At 52.7% G+C, this 16926-nt stretch overlaps 6 protein-coding genes across 6 annotated transcripts; 3 read left to right on the top strand and 3 right to left on the bottom strand.

Moving 5' to 3' along the window:
• Positions 1–861: 861 nt before the first annotated feature.
• Positions 862–3578, top strand: J4E86_011267 (uncharacterized protein; the record flags this gene model as incomplete). Its single annotated transcript, XM_051451760.1, has 5 exons — positions 862–1210; positions 1275–1475; positions 1530–2429; positions 2685–2839; positions 2901–3578. 5 exons carry the CDS (start codon positions 862–864, stop codon positions 3576–3578), a joined length of 2283 nt encoding a protein of 760 aa, XP_051297017.1.
• Positions 3579–4187: 609 nt separating this feature from the next.
• J4E86_011266 (uncharacterized protein) lies at positions 4188–6026 on the top strand (the record flags this gene model as incomplete). Its single annotated transcript, XM_051451759.1, has 2 exons — positions 4188–5248; positions 5309–6026. The coding sequence occupies 2 exons, from the start codon at positions 4188–4190 to the stop codon at positions 6024–6026; spliced, it is 1779 nt and encodes a 592-aa protein (XP_051297016.1).
• A 1228-nt stretch (positions 6027–7254) lies between these two features.
• J4E86_011265 (uncharacterized protein) lies at positions 7255–8759 on the bottom strand (the record flags this gene model as incomplete). Its single annotated transcript, XM_051451758.1, has 2 exons — positions 7255–8279; positions 8333–8759. The coding sequence occupies 2 exons, from the start codon at positions 8757–8759 to the stop codon at positions 7255–7257; spliced, it is 1452 nt and encodes a 483-aa protein (XP_051297015.1).
• Positions 8760–10389: 1630 nt separating this feature from the next.
• J4E86_011264 (uncharacterized protein) lies at positions 10390–11488 on the bottom strand (the record flags this gene model as incomplete). Its single annotated transcript, XM_051451757.1, has 3 exons — positions 10390–10956; positions 11004–11118; positions 11169–11488. 3 exons carry the CDS (start codon positions 11486–11488, stop codon positions 10390–10392), a joined length of 1002 nt encoding a protein of 333 aa, XP_051297014.1.
• Positions 11489–14580: 3092 nt separating this feature from the next.
• Positions 14581–15151, bottom strand: J4E86_011263 (uncharacterized protein; the record flags this gene model as incomplete). The annotated part of the gene is made up of 2 exons (XM_051451756.1): positions 14581–14877; positions 14930–15151. The coding sequence occupies 2 exons, from the start codon at positions 15149–15151 to the stop codon at positions 14581–14583; spliced, it is 519 nt and encodes a 172-aa protein (XP_051297013.1).
• Positions 15152–15381: 230 nt separating this feature from the next.
• J4E86_011262 (uncharacterized protein) lies at positions 15382–16844 on the top strand (the record flags this gene model as incomplete). Its single annotated transcript, XM_051451755.1, has 2 exons — positions 15382–16400; positions 16572–16844. Coding segments are annotated over 2 exons (1292 nt in total), but the record flags the coding sequence as incomplete, so codon positions are not given.
• Positions 16845–16926: the final 82 nt, after the last annotated feature.

The following is a 16926-nucleotide window of genomic DNA, read 5'->3' as shown; positions in this document are numbered from 1 at the left end:
TTGCGATCCGCGACAACGCCGCAATTTGAGGAACACCATTATTGGCGACCTGGTCGCATTCGCGGTTGTTTCGCTGGAAATAAGCGACGTTTCGGTGTCCGATTCTAACAATGGTGGGGCTGAATCACCTCACCACCGTAAGCCTTGCAAGTCCTTGGCAGCGCGTAATCCTCTCGGCTCTGCTTAATCCGACACGACCAAAAGATACCACCAATATCGTCCGGAAACCGGCACTGCGTTACCTGGTGAAGCCTTCGACTATCTCGCTCAGGCCTGAATGTGCCGCCCATTCGAAATACATCGTATCTGGCCTGGCTTTCTTCGGCAATAGGTACTCGAATTCGTCGATTTGCAAGAGTCCATCTCGTCTCCCACTCGCATCTCGATGGAATCTTGCCATGGCTCTATCATGACGTATATTTCGACTGTGCCATGCATTCAGGAGTCTGTCAGCTTCATCTAACATCAAGCGGCACAGTGGAACTGGGTTGTATGAGTCTCTGCCACGACAACCATGTTCTGGGGCTAAGATGTTCCTTCAGGAATGGGAAGCTTACAGTAGTCGTCATACCTCATGTACCGTCACATTTTTGAACGGCAATGTTCACTGAGCCTCAGAGGCACAGGCTGCCGGGTCCAAAATGACAGCTCATCGACACTCCGAATAGCCAGACCTCACGGCGTGGTTGTATCAGACTGCTTCGTGCTAATAGTAGATCTTGGGGGCGTACTTCCCAAGTATACTCAAGACCAGAATCGATATGAGTATATAGGACTAGGGTTGAACGCGCAAGATACAGCCATCCAAACTGCACCTCACCATCTTTATTCATTTGTGTCTTTGCTGTACCACGATCCAACATGAAGGCTTCCCTCGGTCTGTTGGCCGGCCTGACGGCATGCATTTTCGCGGAAAATTGCGATCCTATCGCATACGAGCAGTCCAATCCATACGGCTTAGCAGAGACAAAAGACCCCAAAGTCGTGGAGAAGCTGGACAAATACCTATCGGACACTAGATGCCACATGAGATCCGACGAGATTGAGGACGATGTGAAGGAGCAGTGCAAGAACGTATGCATGCCAGGTGACAGCACAGAAGAGGGCCAGATTGTTGTGTCTTCTCAAAGTTGCATCTTTGGTGACAACCCCTGGTACCCGTTAGGTGGATTGCATCCCCTCCTGTGCGGTGAAGACAAAACGTACAACGGTATGTCTCCCTAGGCATATGCCTCTTATGCAATACAGAATTGTGAGACTAACTCTGAACGTAGGTTTGATGATTAAGTCAGGCCACTGCGCTTGTGATCTTCCAATTCTGGAATTTGCGGGTGAATTCTTCATCGAAGGACTCGCCGAAGCTGGCAAGATCCTCGAGAAGGTGCTTTGTCCCGCGTTGAAAGCCCTCGACGTAGTAATGGCCATTGGGATGGCAGCACTTCCCCCACCAGGACGAGCCATCACAGGTGGAATGGGTAAGTGAAAATCATTGCTCTCGTTTAGTAGCAGACGCTAAGAGATGATTATAGTGGCCGCTATCCGATCAGCAAAGGCGTACAAGTACGCCCATGAAGCGCAAGACGCTGCGCAAGAGTGGGCCGACTTCTTCCTCAGTGGTGCGGACTTTGCGGGACAAGCAGGTTGCGACTCGCCGGTACCAAGCAGGGACGAATTGATCAAGAAGGCCTTTACTCCTCTGGTCGATGCCCCGGACGAGCTTGTCCCGGGTGGGATGAACTACGATGACCTACCATGTCCTGCGAAAGGCTGCAAAGGATGCAAAGGTCCACGCTGCACGAGAAACAATGGGGATGGAGACAGAGACGTTTCCAAAACTAGCGCCAAACCTGCCCCATCGATTCGGACCGGCCAGCCCGAAAGCAGAGCGCAAGAAACTCTGACACCATCCGTCTCCTCTACGCTGATCACTTCCACGCTCTCACAGACGCCTGATATATCGACTATACCTTCAACCCCCATCTCTTCATCGTCTACTTCGCCAGCAGCTACATCGTCCGCGCTCGATTGCAAAGCGTTGGGAGCACTGGCAAGAGAACAGGATCCACTTCAAGAGGAGCTTCGCAAGCGCAGTTACCCCATCACTTTGTCACTAGAGTCTGTTGAGAAGCGCAAACCCAAGGAGGCGAACGTATGTGGTGCGGATTTCAACAGCTGGGATTTTCCAAGCTCTGGACGTTGGGGGAAGAATCCACCCACGACATTGAAGAAGTACGGGTTCAACGAGCGCGACTCTTGCGACAATTATGACTGGGACAACCCAGACCCCACCGCCAAATATCAAACCGAACATGTTCTCGAATGGCAGACTGTGGCCAGCTTCTTCACTTGGATGGACGAAGCGGCCACCAAGGCCAACAAAAAATATGACCATCCGGACCTTAGCAAAGCTGGGGAGAAAGTGGGATTTTGTGAGTACTGGAAACTAACATGGGCATTCGAGAAGGGGGAAATGGGTATTCCTGGGCCCATTCCGGCTGTGCCATCCCCTACAGCTGTGTCATCCATTTCGCATATGTCGTCCGTTCCAGCTGTGTCATCCGTTCCAGCTGTGTCATCTGTTCCAGCTGTGTTATCTGTTCCAGCTGTGTTATCTGTTCCAGCTGTGTCATCTGTTATAGCTGTGTCATCCGTTTCGTTCGCTTCAGCCGTATCATCCGCTCCAGGCGTGCCAGCTATTCCACACAACGGACCAGCGATACTCCAACGCCCCTTTCAGTGGATAGCTAGTCAGTATCCCTATAAGAAAGCCAAGGAGCAAGGTTGGTTAGATGAGTTCAAGCTGCTAGAGCAGGCACTCAATGGCGAAAACAAGTCCAAGGTATGTACTTCACGCAACGGACTGAAAGGCTATCAACCTAACTATTTCTCTTCTGCCACAGCTATTCGACATAAAAAAGAAAACAACGGGCGAGTATTCGAATATTCGTGTACCCGAGAAAATGGAGTTCTTGATTCAAGGACGTTCGAACGAGGACGGCATCAAAGCTCTTGATGCTGCCTCTCAAGCACGCGTCGCCGTACAAAGGCTACGCCAGATGACAGGAACCTTGAAGTACATGCAGGACAAAGATATAGCAGAAATCTTCGCCAGAGAAAAGAACAGAATCGGAGCGATCATTGGGCACATCGACGAGCAATTGACTAAAACACCTCGGAAATCATCACCGGGAGTTGGAAAGAGCTATACATGGGTGAAGCAAGACCTTCAAAAGGAATGGAACAAGTACATGGAATTCACGTTTGAGCATGCAAGGAAGAGGGCAACAGATTTTATGGCAACATGGCTAAAAGCTCTCAAGGAAGAGTGGGAGTCCTCGAAGAAGACTGAAGTGGCCAAGGACTTCAAGGGTAATGCCCAGGCGAAACAGATCAAGAAAAAGGAGCTGGAACAGACACAGAAGGATATACTGGCCCTTGTTAAGAAGACTGAAGACGAATGGGACAAAGTCAAAGACTGGAAGAAGCCGGCGAACTGGAACGAAAAGGACGAAGAAGACACAGGAGACGATGGCGCCGATCAAGAAGACCAAGAAGCAGCAGGCCAAGATGCAGTCTGAACAGAAGCGCGCATTTCGAGACAGGGTTTGTACTGATTGGTGACAATGAATCTTGGCAGTTGGATTGGGGGCTGGTCCCTAGATATCAACTGCATGTGGCATTGGGGGATGTTTCGTCTGGGATCTTGTACTGGAGTCATGGCTGTGTTTCATCTCACTCGTTAGTTAGTCTGGGCGGCAATCGTAACCGCCTTCACGATGCTCTCTGTTCATTCTTCCCTATGCATCGCCGATCACTGGTCCATCACTTTTCTTTAGTAGAATACTCATGACTAATGTATTGCTGTGGGCGCGACCTATCATCCTTGTCTTCCTTTTTCTCAAGCGTTCTAGCGACGATAGATGCGACGAGTGATGGGCAGGAAGGAGCCACTTTAGCGCTCGGAATGTTTCGGAAGATTCCGAATTAGCCGCATGTTGTGACTACGCCGCAAATCAGCCCAGAGCTCTGCCACGCGCACCTTCGTCATGGATAGTAATCTCCCATTATCATCTCCGCAGTCTTCTCATAGAAGTTCAATCGCTCCTCAGCATGGCACTCGCTCAGCCACCAAACCTTACTCATTACCGCAACTCAACTCATATTGTCTATCACATACTCACACCATCATGAACAAACTCCCACAAGAGCTCATCGAAAGAATCTCTAGCTTTCTACCTAGAGAGGACTTGCGCAGTGTTCTTACCCTACATAGCAAATTTCGCTTTGCAGCAGAAAGGCACTCCGGGGCTTTTGCAGAATTCACAGTCACTGAAAACAACTCAGCCGACTTCCTCACGCGCTTCTCCGGTCATCGCCTCCTCTATCTGAGAGAGGTAACGTTCCGACCAGATGTCTCGGCAACGTACGACTTAAAGGGTAACGAGGTTGATGACGACGGCAGCGATGACGATGGTGATGATGACGACGTTGACGAAGATGACGATCGAGTATTTTGCCGAGAGAGTGCTGACGAGGTGCGAGAGAGAGACGAGTCATTCACCCGCCAGATGCAATTTCTGTTCGACATCCTTCAACGAGTCGAGAAGCAGGCCGGAAAATACCACGCTCCGGGCAGGTATCGACTCACGATCTACAACCCGATAAGAAGAACGGAAAACGAAGATGCATGCCCCCATCGCTATATGACCAGCTGGCGCGTCCGGCTACTAGCAAAGGACTTACCTCCCATCGCGTCCATCCGATCGTTCAGAATCGTTAGTAACGACAGGAAAGGGTACGAGTACGAGTACCCTCCCTGGGACCAATATGCATATACGTATTGCCTTCGATACAATTATTCCGAGATGCAGGAATCGAAGCTCGACCTGCAGGTTCTCATCGACCTAGCGACCAGCACGCCCAATCTAGAATATCTGGGTACCCGAACCGGAGGGTACGAATGGTGCGAATCCCTGGATGAAGAGGAAGATCCGTGTAGTGGACACTACGAGCACGACTGGGCAGGACCGCGACGAGATGCTCGACATGATTTCGCTGCCGCAGTTACCAGCTGTGTCGACAAGCTACCCAAAACGTTGAGGCGAGCTACGCTCGACTTTTTATACCCCTTAAGTCGGGTGATTGACTATGATCACGGAACGCTTTTCCCAGATCTTGTAGGTAGCAACCTTACTCACGATCCTTTCTCGACGAGCCTCAGTATCTTGTGCAACAACCTTCGCCACCTGTAAGTCATATTCATGCATACAAACTAATATGAGACCAATAAATTAACTTGTACATTCAGGCAACTACGGGCCATGATTGACGAGAGCATCTTCCCCGCACTATCGCCACAAAATCCTGCAACATCACACACTCCCTGGCCACACCTTGAACTACTTGATCTCATGTTTCACAACGCCCGTCCCGATGGCACATGGTATTTCCAAGGCACTGATGGCCGAGGCGACGTTGCACGCGGTCTCCCTATCACAGACGCTTCCTACCCACCCTATAGTCGCACGCAGTTCGATGAGGACATGGACGAATATTATGTCGATAACATCCGGGGTGGAAGACAGACACGTGGTAAGGATAATTACGAGTTCCGGATTGCTCCTCATGCCAATCTCATCTTACTGCTCGAACGCTTTGCAAGAGCAGCGATACAAATGCCGGCGCTCAAGGAAGCAGTGATATGGTCGCCCATAAAGGGGCAAAATGTGCACCTCGAGCGGCCGATGGGCAGTAATCGTGATCTAGATGCGATATGGGGAATTGACTACACTGAACCAGACCGCTCTCAAGAGTTCAGATCCACTCGTCAATTAGATTGGTCAGTAGGGAAGTGGCGCCCTGAGAAGGAACTGCATAGCCTCTTCCAGGAAATCGGACGCACGAAACATGGAGATGAAGTCACGGAGCGCTGGTCCAAGGATTACAGTTGGGATGAAGTGTGGTCTTTGTATGCAACGGAAGGCGACGCGAAGAGACGCTTTCGCAATTACGGGAAATGCGTTTAAGGAGAGGTATGGGCGAATGTATAACCACGTTGTAGTCCTCCACGATATATCCATTATGAAGTTTACGAACCGACTAACTTGTTAAATAATGATCTAACTAACAAACAACCTAACTAACTAAACAACCACCTAACAGCTAAACAACCTAACTAACAATCTAACAATCTAACTAACAACCTAAAAGACTAACTACTCTAACTCTACTCTAACCTAAGGCAAACACTCTACATTAAAGAACACTACAAGACAGGCGCAGAGACGTACCTAACTAACAATCTAACAAACCAACGACCTCTAACCCTACGCATCTAACACAAACACACTACAAAAAAGCTACCTTAAGACAGGCGCAGAGACGAACGCAACACATTTACGCTCTATCTCCCCAAAACGTCTATACCTTCCAAAACCAACTGTATACCTTCTCCCAAGAAGTATCGCGAACAAGAAGAAAAAGATACACCTAATAACGCGTAGAACTACGACAACTCGACACGAAAATTTGTAAAAAGAAGTAAGCTACTAATTACATTACGGCGATGTACATACTTTGGCACGGGCAGCGGCACCAGCACTAGCATCAGCACCGTAAACAAAACAAGACGCCCAGGCTAGTTGGCGTGTACCCGTGGGTACCAATGTCTCCCCTTCGCTCTTTGGTAAAATTATAAGGAAAGTGGAATGCCGACTCTGGGTATATAAGCTCGCAGCGAGATCCATGTGGAAAACCTCGCAAGACTGCGTAAAATAGCACAAAACGTTTACATACCAACAACCACTCTTTTGACGCAATCGCATAGAAAACTAAGGATGAAATTCATAATCTCGGGGCAGAAACAGCAACGCCTTCTCCGATCCTTCACACCCTCCAGGCAGTCTTCGACAAATCTACCAACGTACATTGTGGGATAGATGCATTACTAGGAAATCTTACAACACCTCATTTCCACGTCCACTTTAGTTCACTTATCACTCCTTCACCCCATCATCTCATTCCTTTACCATAACAATAAACAATATCATTACAACTAGAACTCTACTAACCCTGGAGCCTACGTTGGCGTTGAGTCGACTACTTTGCGTGGTGTGAACTTGATGTAAGCTGCAGGCCTAATGCACCCCATCACCCCACCACTCCCCCTCCCCTCTCTCCATCCCCTCTCCTCTCTCCATCCATGCCCTGCAACCATCCCCCCAAACCCATGCCTTACAAACCCCCACCCCATGTCTACCGCATAAAACTCCCAAAATTCAAAAACGTACTCCCACTCGGTTTCTGTGTCGCACTCCTCGGCGTAACCGGCCTAGCCTTGTGTTCCAATTCCTCTTTCGCTTGGACCGTAACAGGTTTGAAGGACATTGGTTGGTATGGCGGACCACCTTGTGCTGGAGAGGACTGTTGCTGTTGTTGAGATACTGGTTGTGATGACGGCGCATGGCTGTAAGATTGGCTAGATTGCGGGTGCCATGGCATACCAGCCGGAGCCCAATTTGTCGAATTTGTATTCGTATTTGTATTGGAAGTTGTGGCAGTAGTGTTCCTGAAGGATGTCGGTTGCTCGCGGGTGTACAATCCAGAGGGCTGCTGTGTAGATGCAGAAAACGTGGATAAGAGCGGCTCACTGCGTTTTCTCTGCAAATTCCTCCGTCGACTATCCTGCGCCGACTTCTCCAGCTTCTCAGCAATCTTGCTCGTCTTCGCCGTATCCATGGTGAACCAGCCTGCATCCAGAATCTGCTGTGCTGTAGGCCTATCCGTAGGAACGGGGTTCAGGACCCAGCTCAGGAACTTGATTTCCTTCTCCGGAACACCCTTTTCCAGCAACCTCTCCCAGTGTTGTCCTTCGTGGTGCGAGCGGTCGTGGTATGGGAGTCTGCAGCCGTCGTAGTAATCCAGCGCGCCGAGGCCGAAGTCGTGTGCTATGGCTCGTTCGACGGATCGCTCTTTCTGGCCTTGACCTGTGTTGCCTTGGAGGAGCTCGTCGTAGATGCCGTATTTGTTGAAGGAGGCTTGGGCTTCGAGGAGCTGGCAGTAGATGACGCCCCAGGACCAGATGTCGGCTGGCTGGTTGATCTCGTTGCGGAAGTAGACTTCGGGGGCGCGGTATACGATGGGTTGGACGAGGCCTTTTGCTGGCTCCATGACGATTCCTAGGTCGCCTAGTTTGGCGGTGATGCGGTCGTCGCCGACGGAGGCTTTTTTGTTGGGTTCGTCTTCGAAGCCGCTTAGGAGGATGTTCTGCATCTTCAGGTCTGGATGGGGTTAGCTTTTACTTGTCATCCTGGTTGTGTGTGTAGAGGCTCACCTGCATACACCAAGCCTCGTTGATGCACATCCCGCAGGCCCATCAACGCCGAGCGCATGATACCCTTGAGTTCCACATCGCTGAACTGCCGCTTCTTCCGCGCATCCCAGAGAGTCGATTGAAGGATCTCGAGCACGATTCGGGGCGGGTCGCCTCTACCGGATGGTGGGATGCGGTCCACTTGTTGTCGGATTGTTGGAATGCCCTTGAGGAGCTCGTGCATGATCATCTCGTGTTGGAACTTTGGCCATCCAAAACCGACGTCATCGTCGCCGGGTTGCTTCACGATGAAGATGTTCGATTGAGTCGCTGCGTCGACAGCGACCCATACATTGGCCTGACCGAGTGGCTTGACGAGAAGGTAGCGGTAGCCGTGTTCGCCGACAAGCTCGGCGCCCTCGCGCATTTGGATTGTAGCTCCAACCATTGTGAAGTGGCGATCCGGGTTAATCGAGGTTCTAGTATTCGACACAGAAAGCGTGTATTGGTGTGATTTGGGTTGAACCGGTTTGGTTGTGAAAGTAGTAATCGCTCAAGTCCCATCCATCGAAGTTGATGAGCAGAAAGGAGGAAGCGACGTCAGGTACAAGATCAGGATATGGGAACGAAGTGGATCCAGACGGACGGATACCGGCTGTCAAGTTCCTAAGCTTAGAGAAACGGTGTTTCCAACATTGGGAGCTTCAAGCCTGAATTGGCTGCTTGATTGCGCAGGGCCGAGCGATGACGGAAGGCCTGCAACGGTTACGGAAGTGGCGGACTCGCGTCATTGGCCGCTGCGTAGTGGCCATGGCAACTCGTGTCGATCTGGCGTTGTTGATGCTCAATAAAGTGCATGCGATGCTGCATTCGATCCAGGGACATAGCCTTTACCTGGATGTAGATCCTTGAGGCTTGCGCATTTCGGGAAGAGTTGTGGAGTCGGAGGTCGATGCCGGCGCGGTTACCCAGCTGAACATCTGAGATCTACCATGATCATCCCGCACGAAGATACAGCCTCGATTACCAGCGCCAAAGGCGACCACGCATATTACGAGGTATACATAGACCTAATCTTCTGCTGTCTCGCCACTGCAAAGAACCTCCATCGCCTCTACGCCTTCCCTCCCCGACGTACCGACGTCATCCATCCAGAGCTGCGCAGTGGCCACGACAATCTGCCGATCTCTCCATATCGGAAAAGTAAACAAACTTCGCTTGCTCTTGAACGTCGCTTAGGTTCATATCAACCTTGCATTTACCAGCGACGTACATGCCAGCATTGACCCGGTACATGCGACGTCGCGATATAGTTACGAACACAGTAAGCTTGATGACAAGGGGAGGGAAGTAGCGAGGCGGAAGGGTCAGGGCTGGGGGGCCAATCATATGCGGATGAGGGAAACAAGTGGGGCCACATTTGCGTGTTCGCATGTCGTTCGGAAAGCTCGGAAAGACATAGTTCCTCAACCGTTCATGGTCGCAGTTGAACATGGAAGATCCCCTTAATGGGAAGTCTGTTTAGTTATCTTTGTTTTGGTTGAGAGCGATACGCAGCTGTCTACAGTCATCATCTCATACTCGACACATGCATGAAAAGTCACGGCCTTGATTACAGTTCGGGATGATAACTACTCAATACATTTCATATTAACATAAGCAATAACGCTTCTTCTTCTATCTAGATAACAACACTTCGCATCCCTAAGCCGAGCTCTTCGGTCTTTCATCCTGATGCCTCCGCGGTCCGGCCCCGGTCTGGCCCTTTCCCTTTCTATGAGGATTCCACCCTAAGTCCCCCTCTTCAGACAACGACAGTGGTCCAGCCTTTTCATGTATACCAACAGCGCCGGTTGTGGTCTAAATACCACAATGTAACAACAGTTAAACAAGCTAGGAGGGCAACGCAGCCCTCGATCAATAATGTGGATAGAAGCGAACAAAAGGTGTTGTAGGGTAACGTAGAAGCGGAAATACGAGGCGGCTGCGATGATGATGGTGGAAAACGCCGGATAAATGCAAGACATGTGAACGGACGTAACGCTGAAACAATGCAATGCGCGGACTGGATGGTGCGATTAGACTTCGTGGCGGTCGTCGAGCTCGAAGCTTCGTTTTTGGCTGATGCGACGGTAGAAGGGCATCCTTTGGTTGAAGTAGCGCATCTTTGGCGATCCAGGTCCGGTCGTGCGCTTGTTGAGAACGAAGAACTTGTACAACATGCCGAGAATTGCAAATCCAACAACGAATCCGAAGACAGTGACAAGGAGCCAGTGCTTGGCGAGCCAGAAGATGATCTTGACATCGGTCCTGTGCCAGCTGTTTCCGAGGTGGTGGGTGAAGAAACTCCAGGGGTGGTTGTTGTATTCTTCGGGGAACAGGATGCGCACGCGGTTCTGGTCGATGGGGCCGGCGTTGTTGTAATGTCTCCACACAAGACTGAGGAAGAGAGGTCCGGTGGAGGCCATGACGGTGATGTAGGGGAGTGGCCAGCGACGGTTGTAGTCGGTCAGGGAGTCGATGGCCTTGAGGAAGAAAGGGTGACGAGGGACCGCGCCCATGGCATCGTTCGAGATACCAGTGGGAATGGTGCGGCGAACCCAAGCTGGGTAGGCAAGAAGAGGGTCGAGACTGCGGTTGCATCCCTGAGAATGTTAGCATTGCGACGGTTGAGAGGACATGCCATACGTACATCGTCCAAGTCAATGTAGATTCCACCAAAGTGGTGCAGGACAAAGTAGCGAATAGCATCGGCGCGCTGGATGGGGTAGGGGTAGCCGTCGAAAGTCTCGAGGAACCATGGGTATCTGACGATGTTAGCTAAGACCTCGCGTGATGTGGACGTAGGAGCGCCTACTCTTGAGCGATAAACTCGCGCGACTTCTTGTCGGTCCACAGCTTGTACTCGTAGTCGGGATGGAGGTCCAGGCAGCTCTGCTGGGGGCCCTTCCAGTGCAGCGGTATACTGTCGTTGATGTACGTCTGGTGGATGATCTTGGGGATCAATTGCGGCGCATCACTAATCGCGCTCGAGTTGGGCGCAGGGAGTTCTCCGCGGAGAATGGCATCCTCGCGGCCAGTCGCGATCAGAAGACCGAGCAGTGTCCATACGCTGTGTACCGCGAAGCCGAGGACGACGATGGTGACGAGCAGAAATATGGTGACGCCTCTCCGCATGATTGCTGTATTGTTCTCTGCCTCCTTTCCCGATGGATCGTTGTGCACGGACTAGGTGGTGAGTGAAGAAAAGGCGCGAGGGCGGGATAGAGATGTGGTATTAAAAGAAGTATAAATCAAGCATCCGGCAAGCATCAACGTCCGTCTAGTACTTGGCGGGAGAAGGAGGGAGAAAGGGCAGAGGCGTGGGCGTGAGACAAAAGACGAGCGCTGCGCGTCTAGAGGGCTAGAGTGAGGCTGTGCACAGACGCCCAATCTCAGGAGGCACGCTAACGGGGTTCGCGCCTGCCCCCTCCAGGCACTTCACATGTCAAACACGGTTCGAGCTGCGACCATCCACCCCCACACCGTTGCGGTGAATATCTGAGTGTGCTCGCCTTGTTCCACCGCTCTTGGGTCCAATTTCACTGTCTGGTCAACACAAACAGCCCCGTCTCTCACTCGCAGCCAGTTCCATAAGCCGTCATCGTCGCGAGAGGCTATGTAGTGAGGCATTTCCGTCCCGCCTATGACGCGATGCTGCAGCGCGCTACATCTCCCACACTCGCTTCCCACCAGTTCCCACATTCTACGCAGCCAGCCAAGACCAGCTCACATGTCTCCTACGTCGACCAAGCAGTTGCGCAGTACGCGCGATAACCTTGGAAGCTAACAGCCCGCAGTGTATGTACACACCGTTGCTAGGCGCCCTGGCGTGTGTTTGGCGGGCAAATTTCTTTTGCGCCTGCTGCTAGTCGATCAGGACCCACCAAACTGGGAGAAAACCCAGCAAAGAGATGGACCTTGGTAGACTAGCGCCCAATTCGACAGTCGGCGCATTCAGTGCTGTCTCGGTAGTTGTTGCTATCGTGACCCTGGTACTTGGTCTCTTACTCCCACGGCAGGAAGCGAGCTCCATGACGTACCAACACCAAGCCTTGTCTACACCATGACGATGTTGTGTTGAGAATTATTCCGCGGGTAGCACGGTACAGGCTGGAGCGGAGTACACAACTCATGATTCAGTTGCTACTAGCATCCACTTGAATGTGTGGAGAAGGGTCTTCGCCAAGACCTCCGAGGTCTCCTTACATTGTAGCCGAGCCTTTCCAGTGCGTGCGAGCATCTTGATTCCGTCGGGTCGCATCCCGTCGAATTTACTCCGCGTTTTGTAACAAGTCAGTGATCCGCCCGAGGTCTCATCATGAATTGCGAAATCGCTGTCGAGTGATACTTGTGTGTTCGACGTTGTCATTTCATGCATCGATGAAGGAAGGTCGACTGGCCGAAAGATTTCCTCGCTTATTCGAGAAGCTGTTACTCGCCGTCGCGCCTCCCACCATATGAGATGTGAGAGAAGCGACGCTTGAGTGTGTCAACTGCAGCATGTTGAACTCACAGCACGAAAGCAAGGCACCTTCATTTCTTCACCTTGTTCGACTTTACCATGCCGAACAACGCCCTACGACCTATCAATACCTCCTAGCCATGTCACCAACTTGACTTCTTACTTGAACTTCCATTCAGCTGGTATCCTGCACAACAACTCCTACCACGATGCTAATCCCACTCGGACTATGGACGTTGCTAGTAGCCGCGGTCATTTCGGCGGCCATTTCGATCGATAAGCCTACATTACCAGACAGAGCGGATGTTTATCCTGGTGAACCGCCTGGACCACGTACATCGTTTGTTGTAACCTCCAAGTTCTGCGTCATTCTGCTATCTGGGCTACTTGGTACGCAAGACTGCTTGCTTCATCTAGATGCAACGTACAATTGATACGAATAGGATATCGCGTTCGAATACTTGACCGCCAACCCTTCGATCGCGTAACCTTGACCCAAGTCTACGTCTTCATCCTCTACTTCCTCTCAATTGGCTTCGCTTTCTCCGCCGCAGTGGTAAACAACGGCCTAGGGCTAGGAACAAACGCTGTCTGCAAGGTCGCCATGAGGCTGTGCATCGTATTCTATGCCGGCAGTAAAGTGAGCATGTGAGGTGGTCCCTTCTAAAGAGATCATGGATGTATTGGAAGAACTAACTCCCGGCTTGGTGGATAGGTATCTCTTTCTTGTCGAGCGAGCGCACGCCCTACGAGCACCTTACATGACGCGCTATCATGACCCATTATGGCTATACAGCACAATTGGCATCGTAGTGAGCCTCGGTACCATTGGATGTGTCGCCTTCATCCTACCGGTGTTTTGGATCTCCAACGATGGACGTTGCCGCATTGGTGTCAAGCGATACACGGGCGTCCCGCTTTTGACATGCGATATCGTCATCAACGTCTACCTCACGCTTGTGTTTGTTTACCTCTTGAGCCCTTTGGTCAGAGGCGGCCAAACCTCGAGCGCCAGTTTCCCGAGCCGATTAGCACTGTGGATCGGCAATGTTTGCAGTCGGACAAAGAACAAAGCCACGCCGAACCTTCATCGATCAAACGAAGTCATGGCAAAGAAAGTCGAAACTCTGCTGTGGAAGACGTTTTGGGGAACAGTCCTTGTTATCGTGCCGACTGGCGCGAATCTTGCCTCTCTGTGCATTCTGCAGGGAAACGAACTGGCCTTTGTTCGTTGAGCTCTGAGTGAACACGAAGGCATTTACTGACGTGTTCTGGTGGCGACAGGTCTGCTATACGATTTGCACGTTGGATGGTACTTTCACCACCAGCTTGTGGTGAATCTGGCTAACCGAATGTCAACAGTCACGTGGGCTGCTGTGGTGTTCCACTGGCTCACATTGGCTGGTACCGACGAGAAAGAGGGCGGTTCTGCGGCGTGAGTAACGAGCCTTTCTTTCACTCATATCTGACATGCTGTAGGCCACCGGCACGTCAAAACACGTGTCCGCAAGTTCCACGACCTGCAGCACAGCCTCCTATGCGGAAGAAAACTTCAATGTTGGACCTTTCCTTGAACCTGTTTTCGGACGATGCAGACAAAGATGACGAAGGGAGGTTTCCAAGCAGGCCAGGTCTCAGCAAAGATCACACATCGACCACGCTTCATCGGAGCCCCAGCATACGTTGAGATTCACGATGGAGAGACTCTGGTCATTCTACTCTGGTATCTGTTCCCAACAACATCGTCTGACCAGGCTGGGTGAGGTCAAAAGTCGGAGTCCTCTTCTTCGATGATGGCTTGTGAGAGCAGACCCCGCCTGCGAGGCCCAGCAACCTTTTTCAACACCACGGGCGTCGCACTCGGTGAATGGTCGATGGGTTCCTCCCTCTTCACACGCCGCGCAGCCCTGTACTCGGCGGCTGTTCTTCCCTGTTCAGGCTCCTTGGGCACGATGGGTGCGTCGATCTTAAGCGTTGATGACAGAAATCTGAAGATGACAAAGATGATGGTGCCGGTGATGCATCCTATGAGGCTGGCAGTTCCGAAGTAGACGTAGAGTGTCTTTGTAGATTAGTATGGTAAAGATTATACGCAATGGATCAAGATTGAATACCTCTATCCTCTCCAACCACTTGACGCTAAATGGGATTGATAACACTCTGATGATTGATTGCCCGAGGTGGATGAAGGGTAGCAGGACGAATGTGATGACGTTGTAGAATGGAAGTAATAGGATGACGACGAGATTGATGAGTTTGTTGATGGGAAACCAAATCACGCGTGCCAGTTGCACGGAGATGCGTGCGACGACTGAGAAGACGGTGCTCGCGTCCATATCCGGCCGGGCAGATGTGTTGACGCGTTGGTGGTGGACGGGCGCGACTCACGATACAGGGCCGACTGCCCCACGATAGGTGTCATTGGCTCGTGCATTGAGCTATCGGCGATGGGTGCAGCCATGGAAATGCTAATCCCTGTGAGGCGCTGCATGCAATCCAGCGGCCGGGGCCAGCTCCAGCTTCAGTCCTGTAACGTCGCCCTCGTGCACATCCAGCGGGCGTATCCATGGGGAACCAGAATTCGCGGTCGACGACGCCGACGTCGAACCCGGCCTCGCCCACCAACAACGTGACTGCATCACATGGCCACGGACACGGCAATCCCAGCGGCCACGGGCACGAGCGACCCCAACACCACCACCACCTGCCGCACCTTCACCCGCCACACAGCCAGCACCACAGCGCCCGCCGCCGCGAGTCGATCCAGGCGCTGAGTGCGGCCAAAGCCCCCGCGGCTCCCAGCGTGAGCCTCGTCGACGCTGAGAGCCATCCCACGTCGGCCCGCCCCATCTCGCGTGGGAGAGCGCAAACCGTGGGAACTAGCACCAGGGCCATTACCTCGCAGCTGCAGGCCGCCCAGGACCACTACAACAACACCCAGGCCCGCAACCACTCGGCCCACACCCACGACGCCGCTATGGGCAACGAGCAGAGCAGCCAGAAGGGCGCCCACTTCCGCAGCAGCGACAAGGACAAGGACAAGCAGGGTCATGCCGCCTCCCGCGATGCGACTCCCCCGCAACCAGCGCCTGTACCCGACGCAGCGCCCATTGACCCAGCGCCCTCTTCAGAAACCTCACCCCGCGCGCCCTCGCCCACCGCCCCCGTCGACGTCCCCTCGACCCTCGCATCAAGCTCCTCCCCACCCCTCTCCTCCGCCATCCCCTCCTCCCTCGACCCAGCCTCCGCCTCCGACTACCTGCCCCCAGCATCCCAATTCTCGCGCCCACCGCGCCTCCCCCTCCCCATAGAAGAAGAAGTGCACACCCCCGGCAGCCCCATCATCTCGCCCCAAGAGATATGGACGCCTGTCCACGAGAGCGACGCCGATGGCATGTTGCCGCGCAGATCGAGTATGCTGAGTACGACGACAGCCGATGATGAGGATCTAGGAGAGGAGTTCAAGGGGCCCGGGCAGGGGAGGCCGACTGTGCCGACGCTGATTGAGTGGGAGGGGAGTGGGGAGAGGGTTTATGTGACGGGCACTTTTGCGGGGTGGAATCGGAAATATAAGTTGCATAGGAAGTAAGTTTTTCGAGTTCTTGGGGTGTCTCAGGCATGATTGGTGGGACAGTCATGCGCCTGGCTAGAACGGTGGATGCAGGCAGACGTATATGAGGGTTGCGCCTCGAACTCGATTCTGCATCAGCCGCCTTCGAGGTTACACCACACACCGACAGTACTAACATCTCCCAGCGGCCCCAGCAAGAAGAAAGATGCCCTCTCCGCCTACGTCTCCGTCACCCCAGGAACCCACCACCTCACCTTCCTCGTCGACAACGACATGCGCACAAGCGACAAGCTCCCCACCGCCGTAGACTACACCAACATCCTCGTAAACTACATCGAAGTCCCCTACCCCGAACTCACCCCCCTCCCCGCCAGCCCCCCAGCAAAAGACGCCGCCGCAGCCACCGACCCCCTCGATGCCGCAACCCCCGTCCAAGAACGCGAAGCCCCAGCCGGCATGTACCCACCCCAAATCCTACCCCCGACCCCCGACCTAGACCCCGCCTCGATAACCGCGCCCCCAATCGAACCCGCCAAACCC

Source organism: Alternaria arbusti (assembly GCF_024043155.1).
Source record: "Alternaria arbusti strain BMP 1465 chromosome Unknown scaffold_32, whole genome shotgun sequence".
Classification (NCBI taxonomy): Eukaryota; Fungi; Ascomycota; class Dothideomycetes; order Pleosporales; family Pleosporaceae; genus Alternaria; species Alternaria arbusti.
The sequence above is the reverse complement of the archived record's forward strand: the minus strand, read 5'-3'. Positions and strand labels throughout refer to the sequence as shown.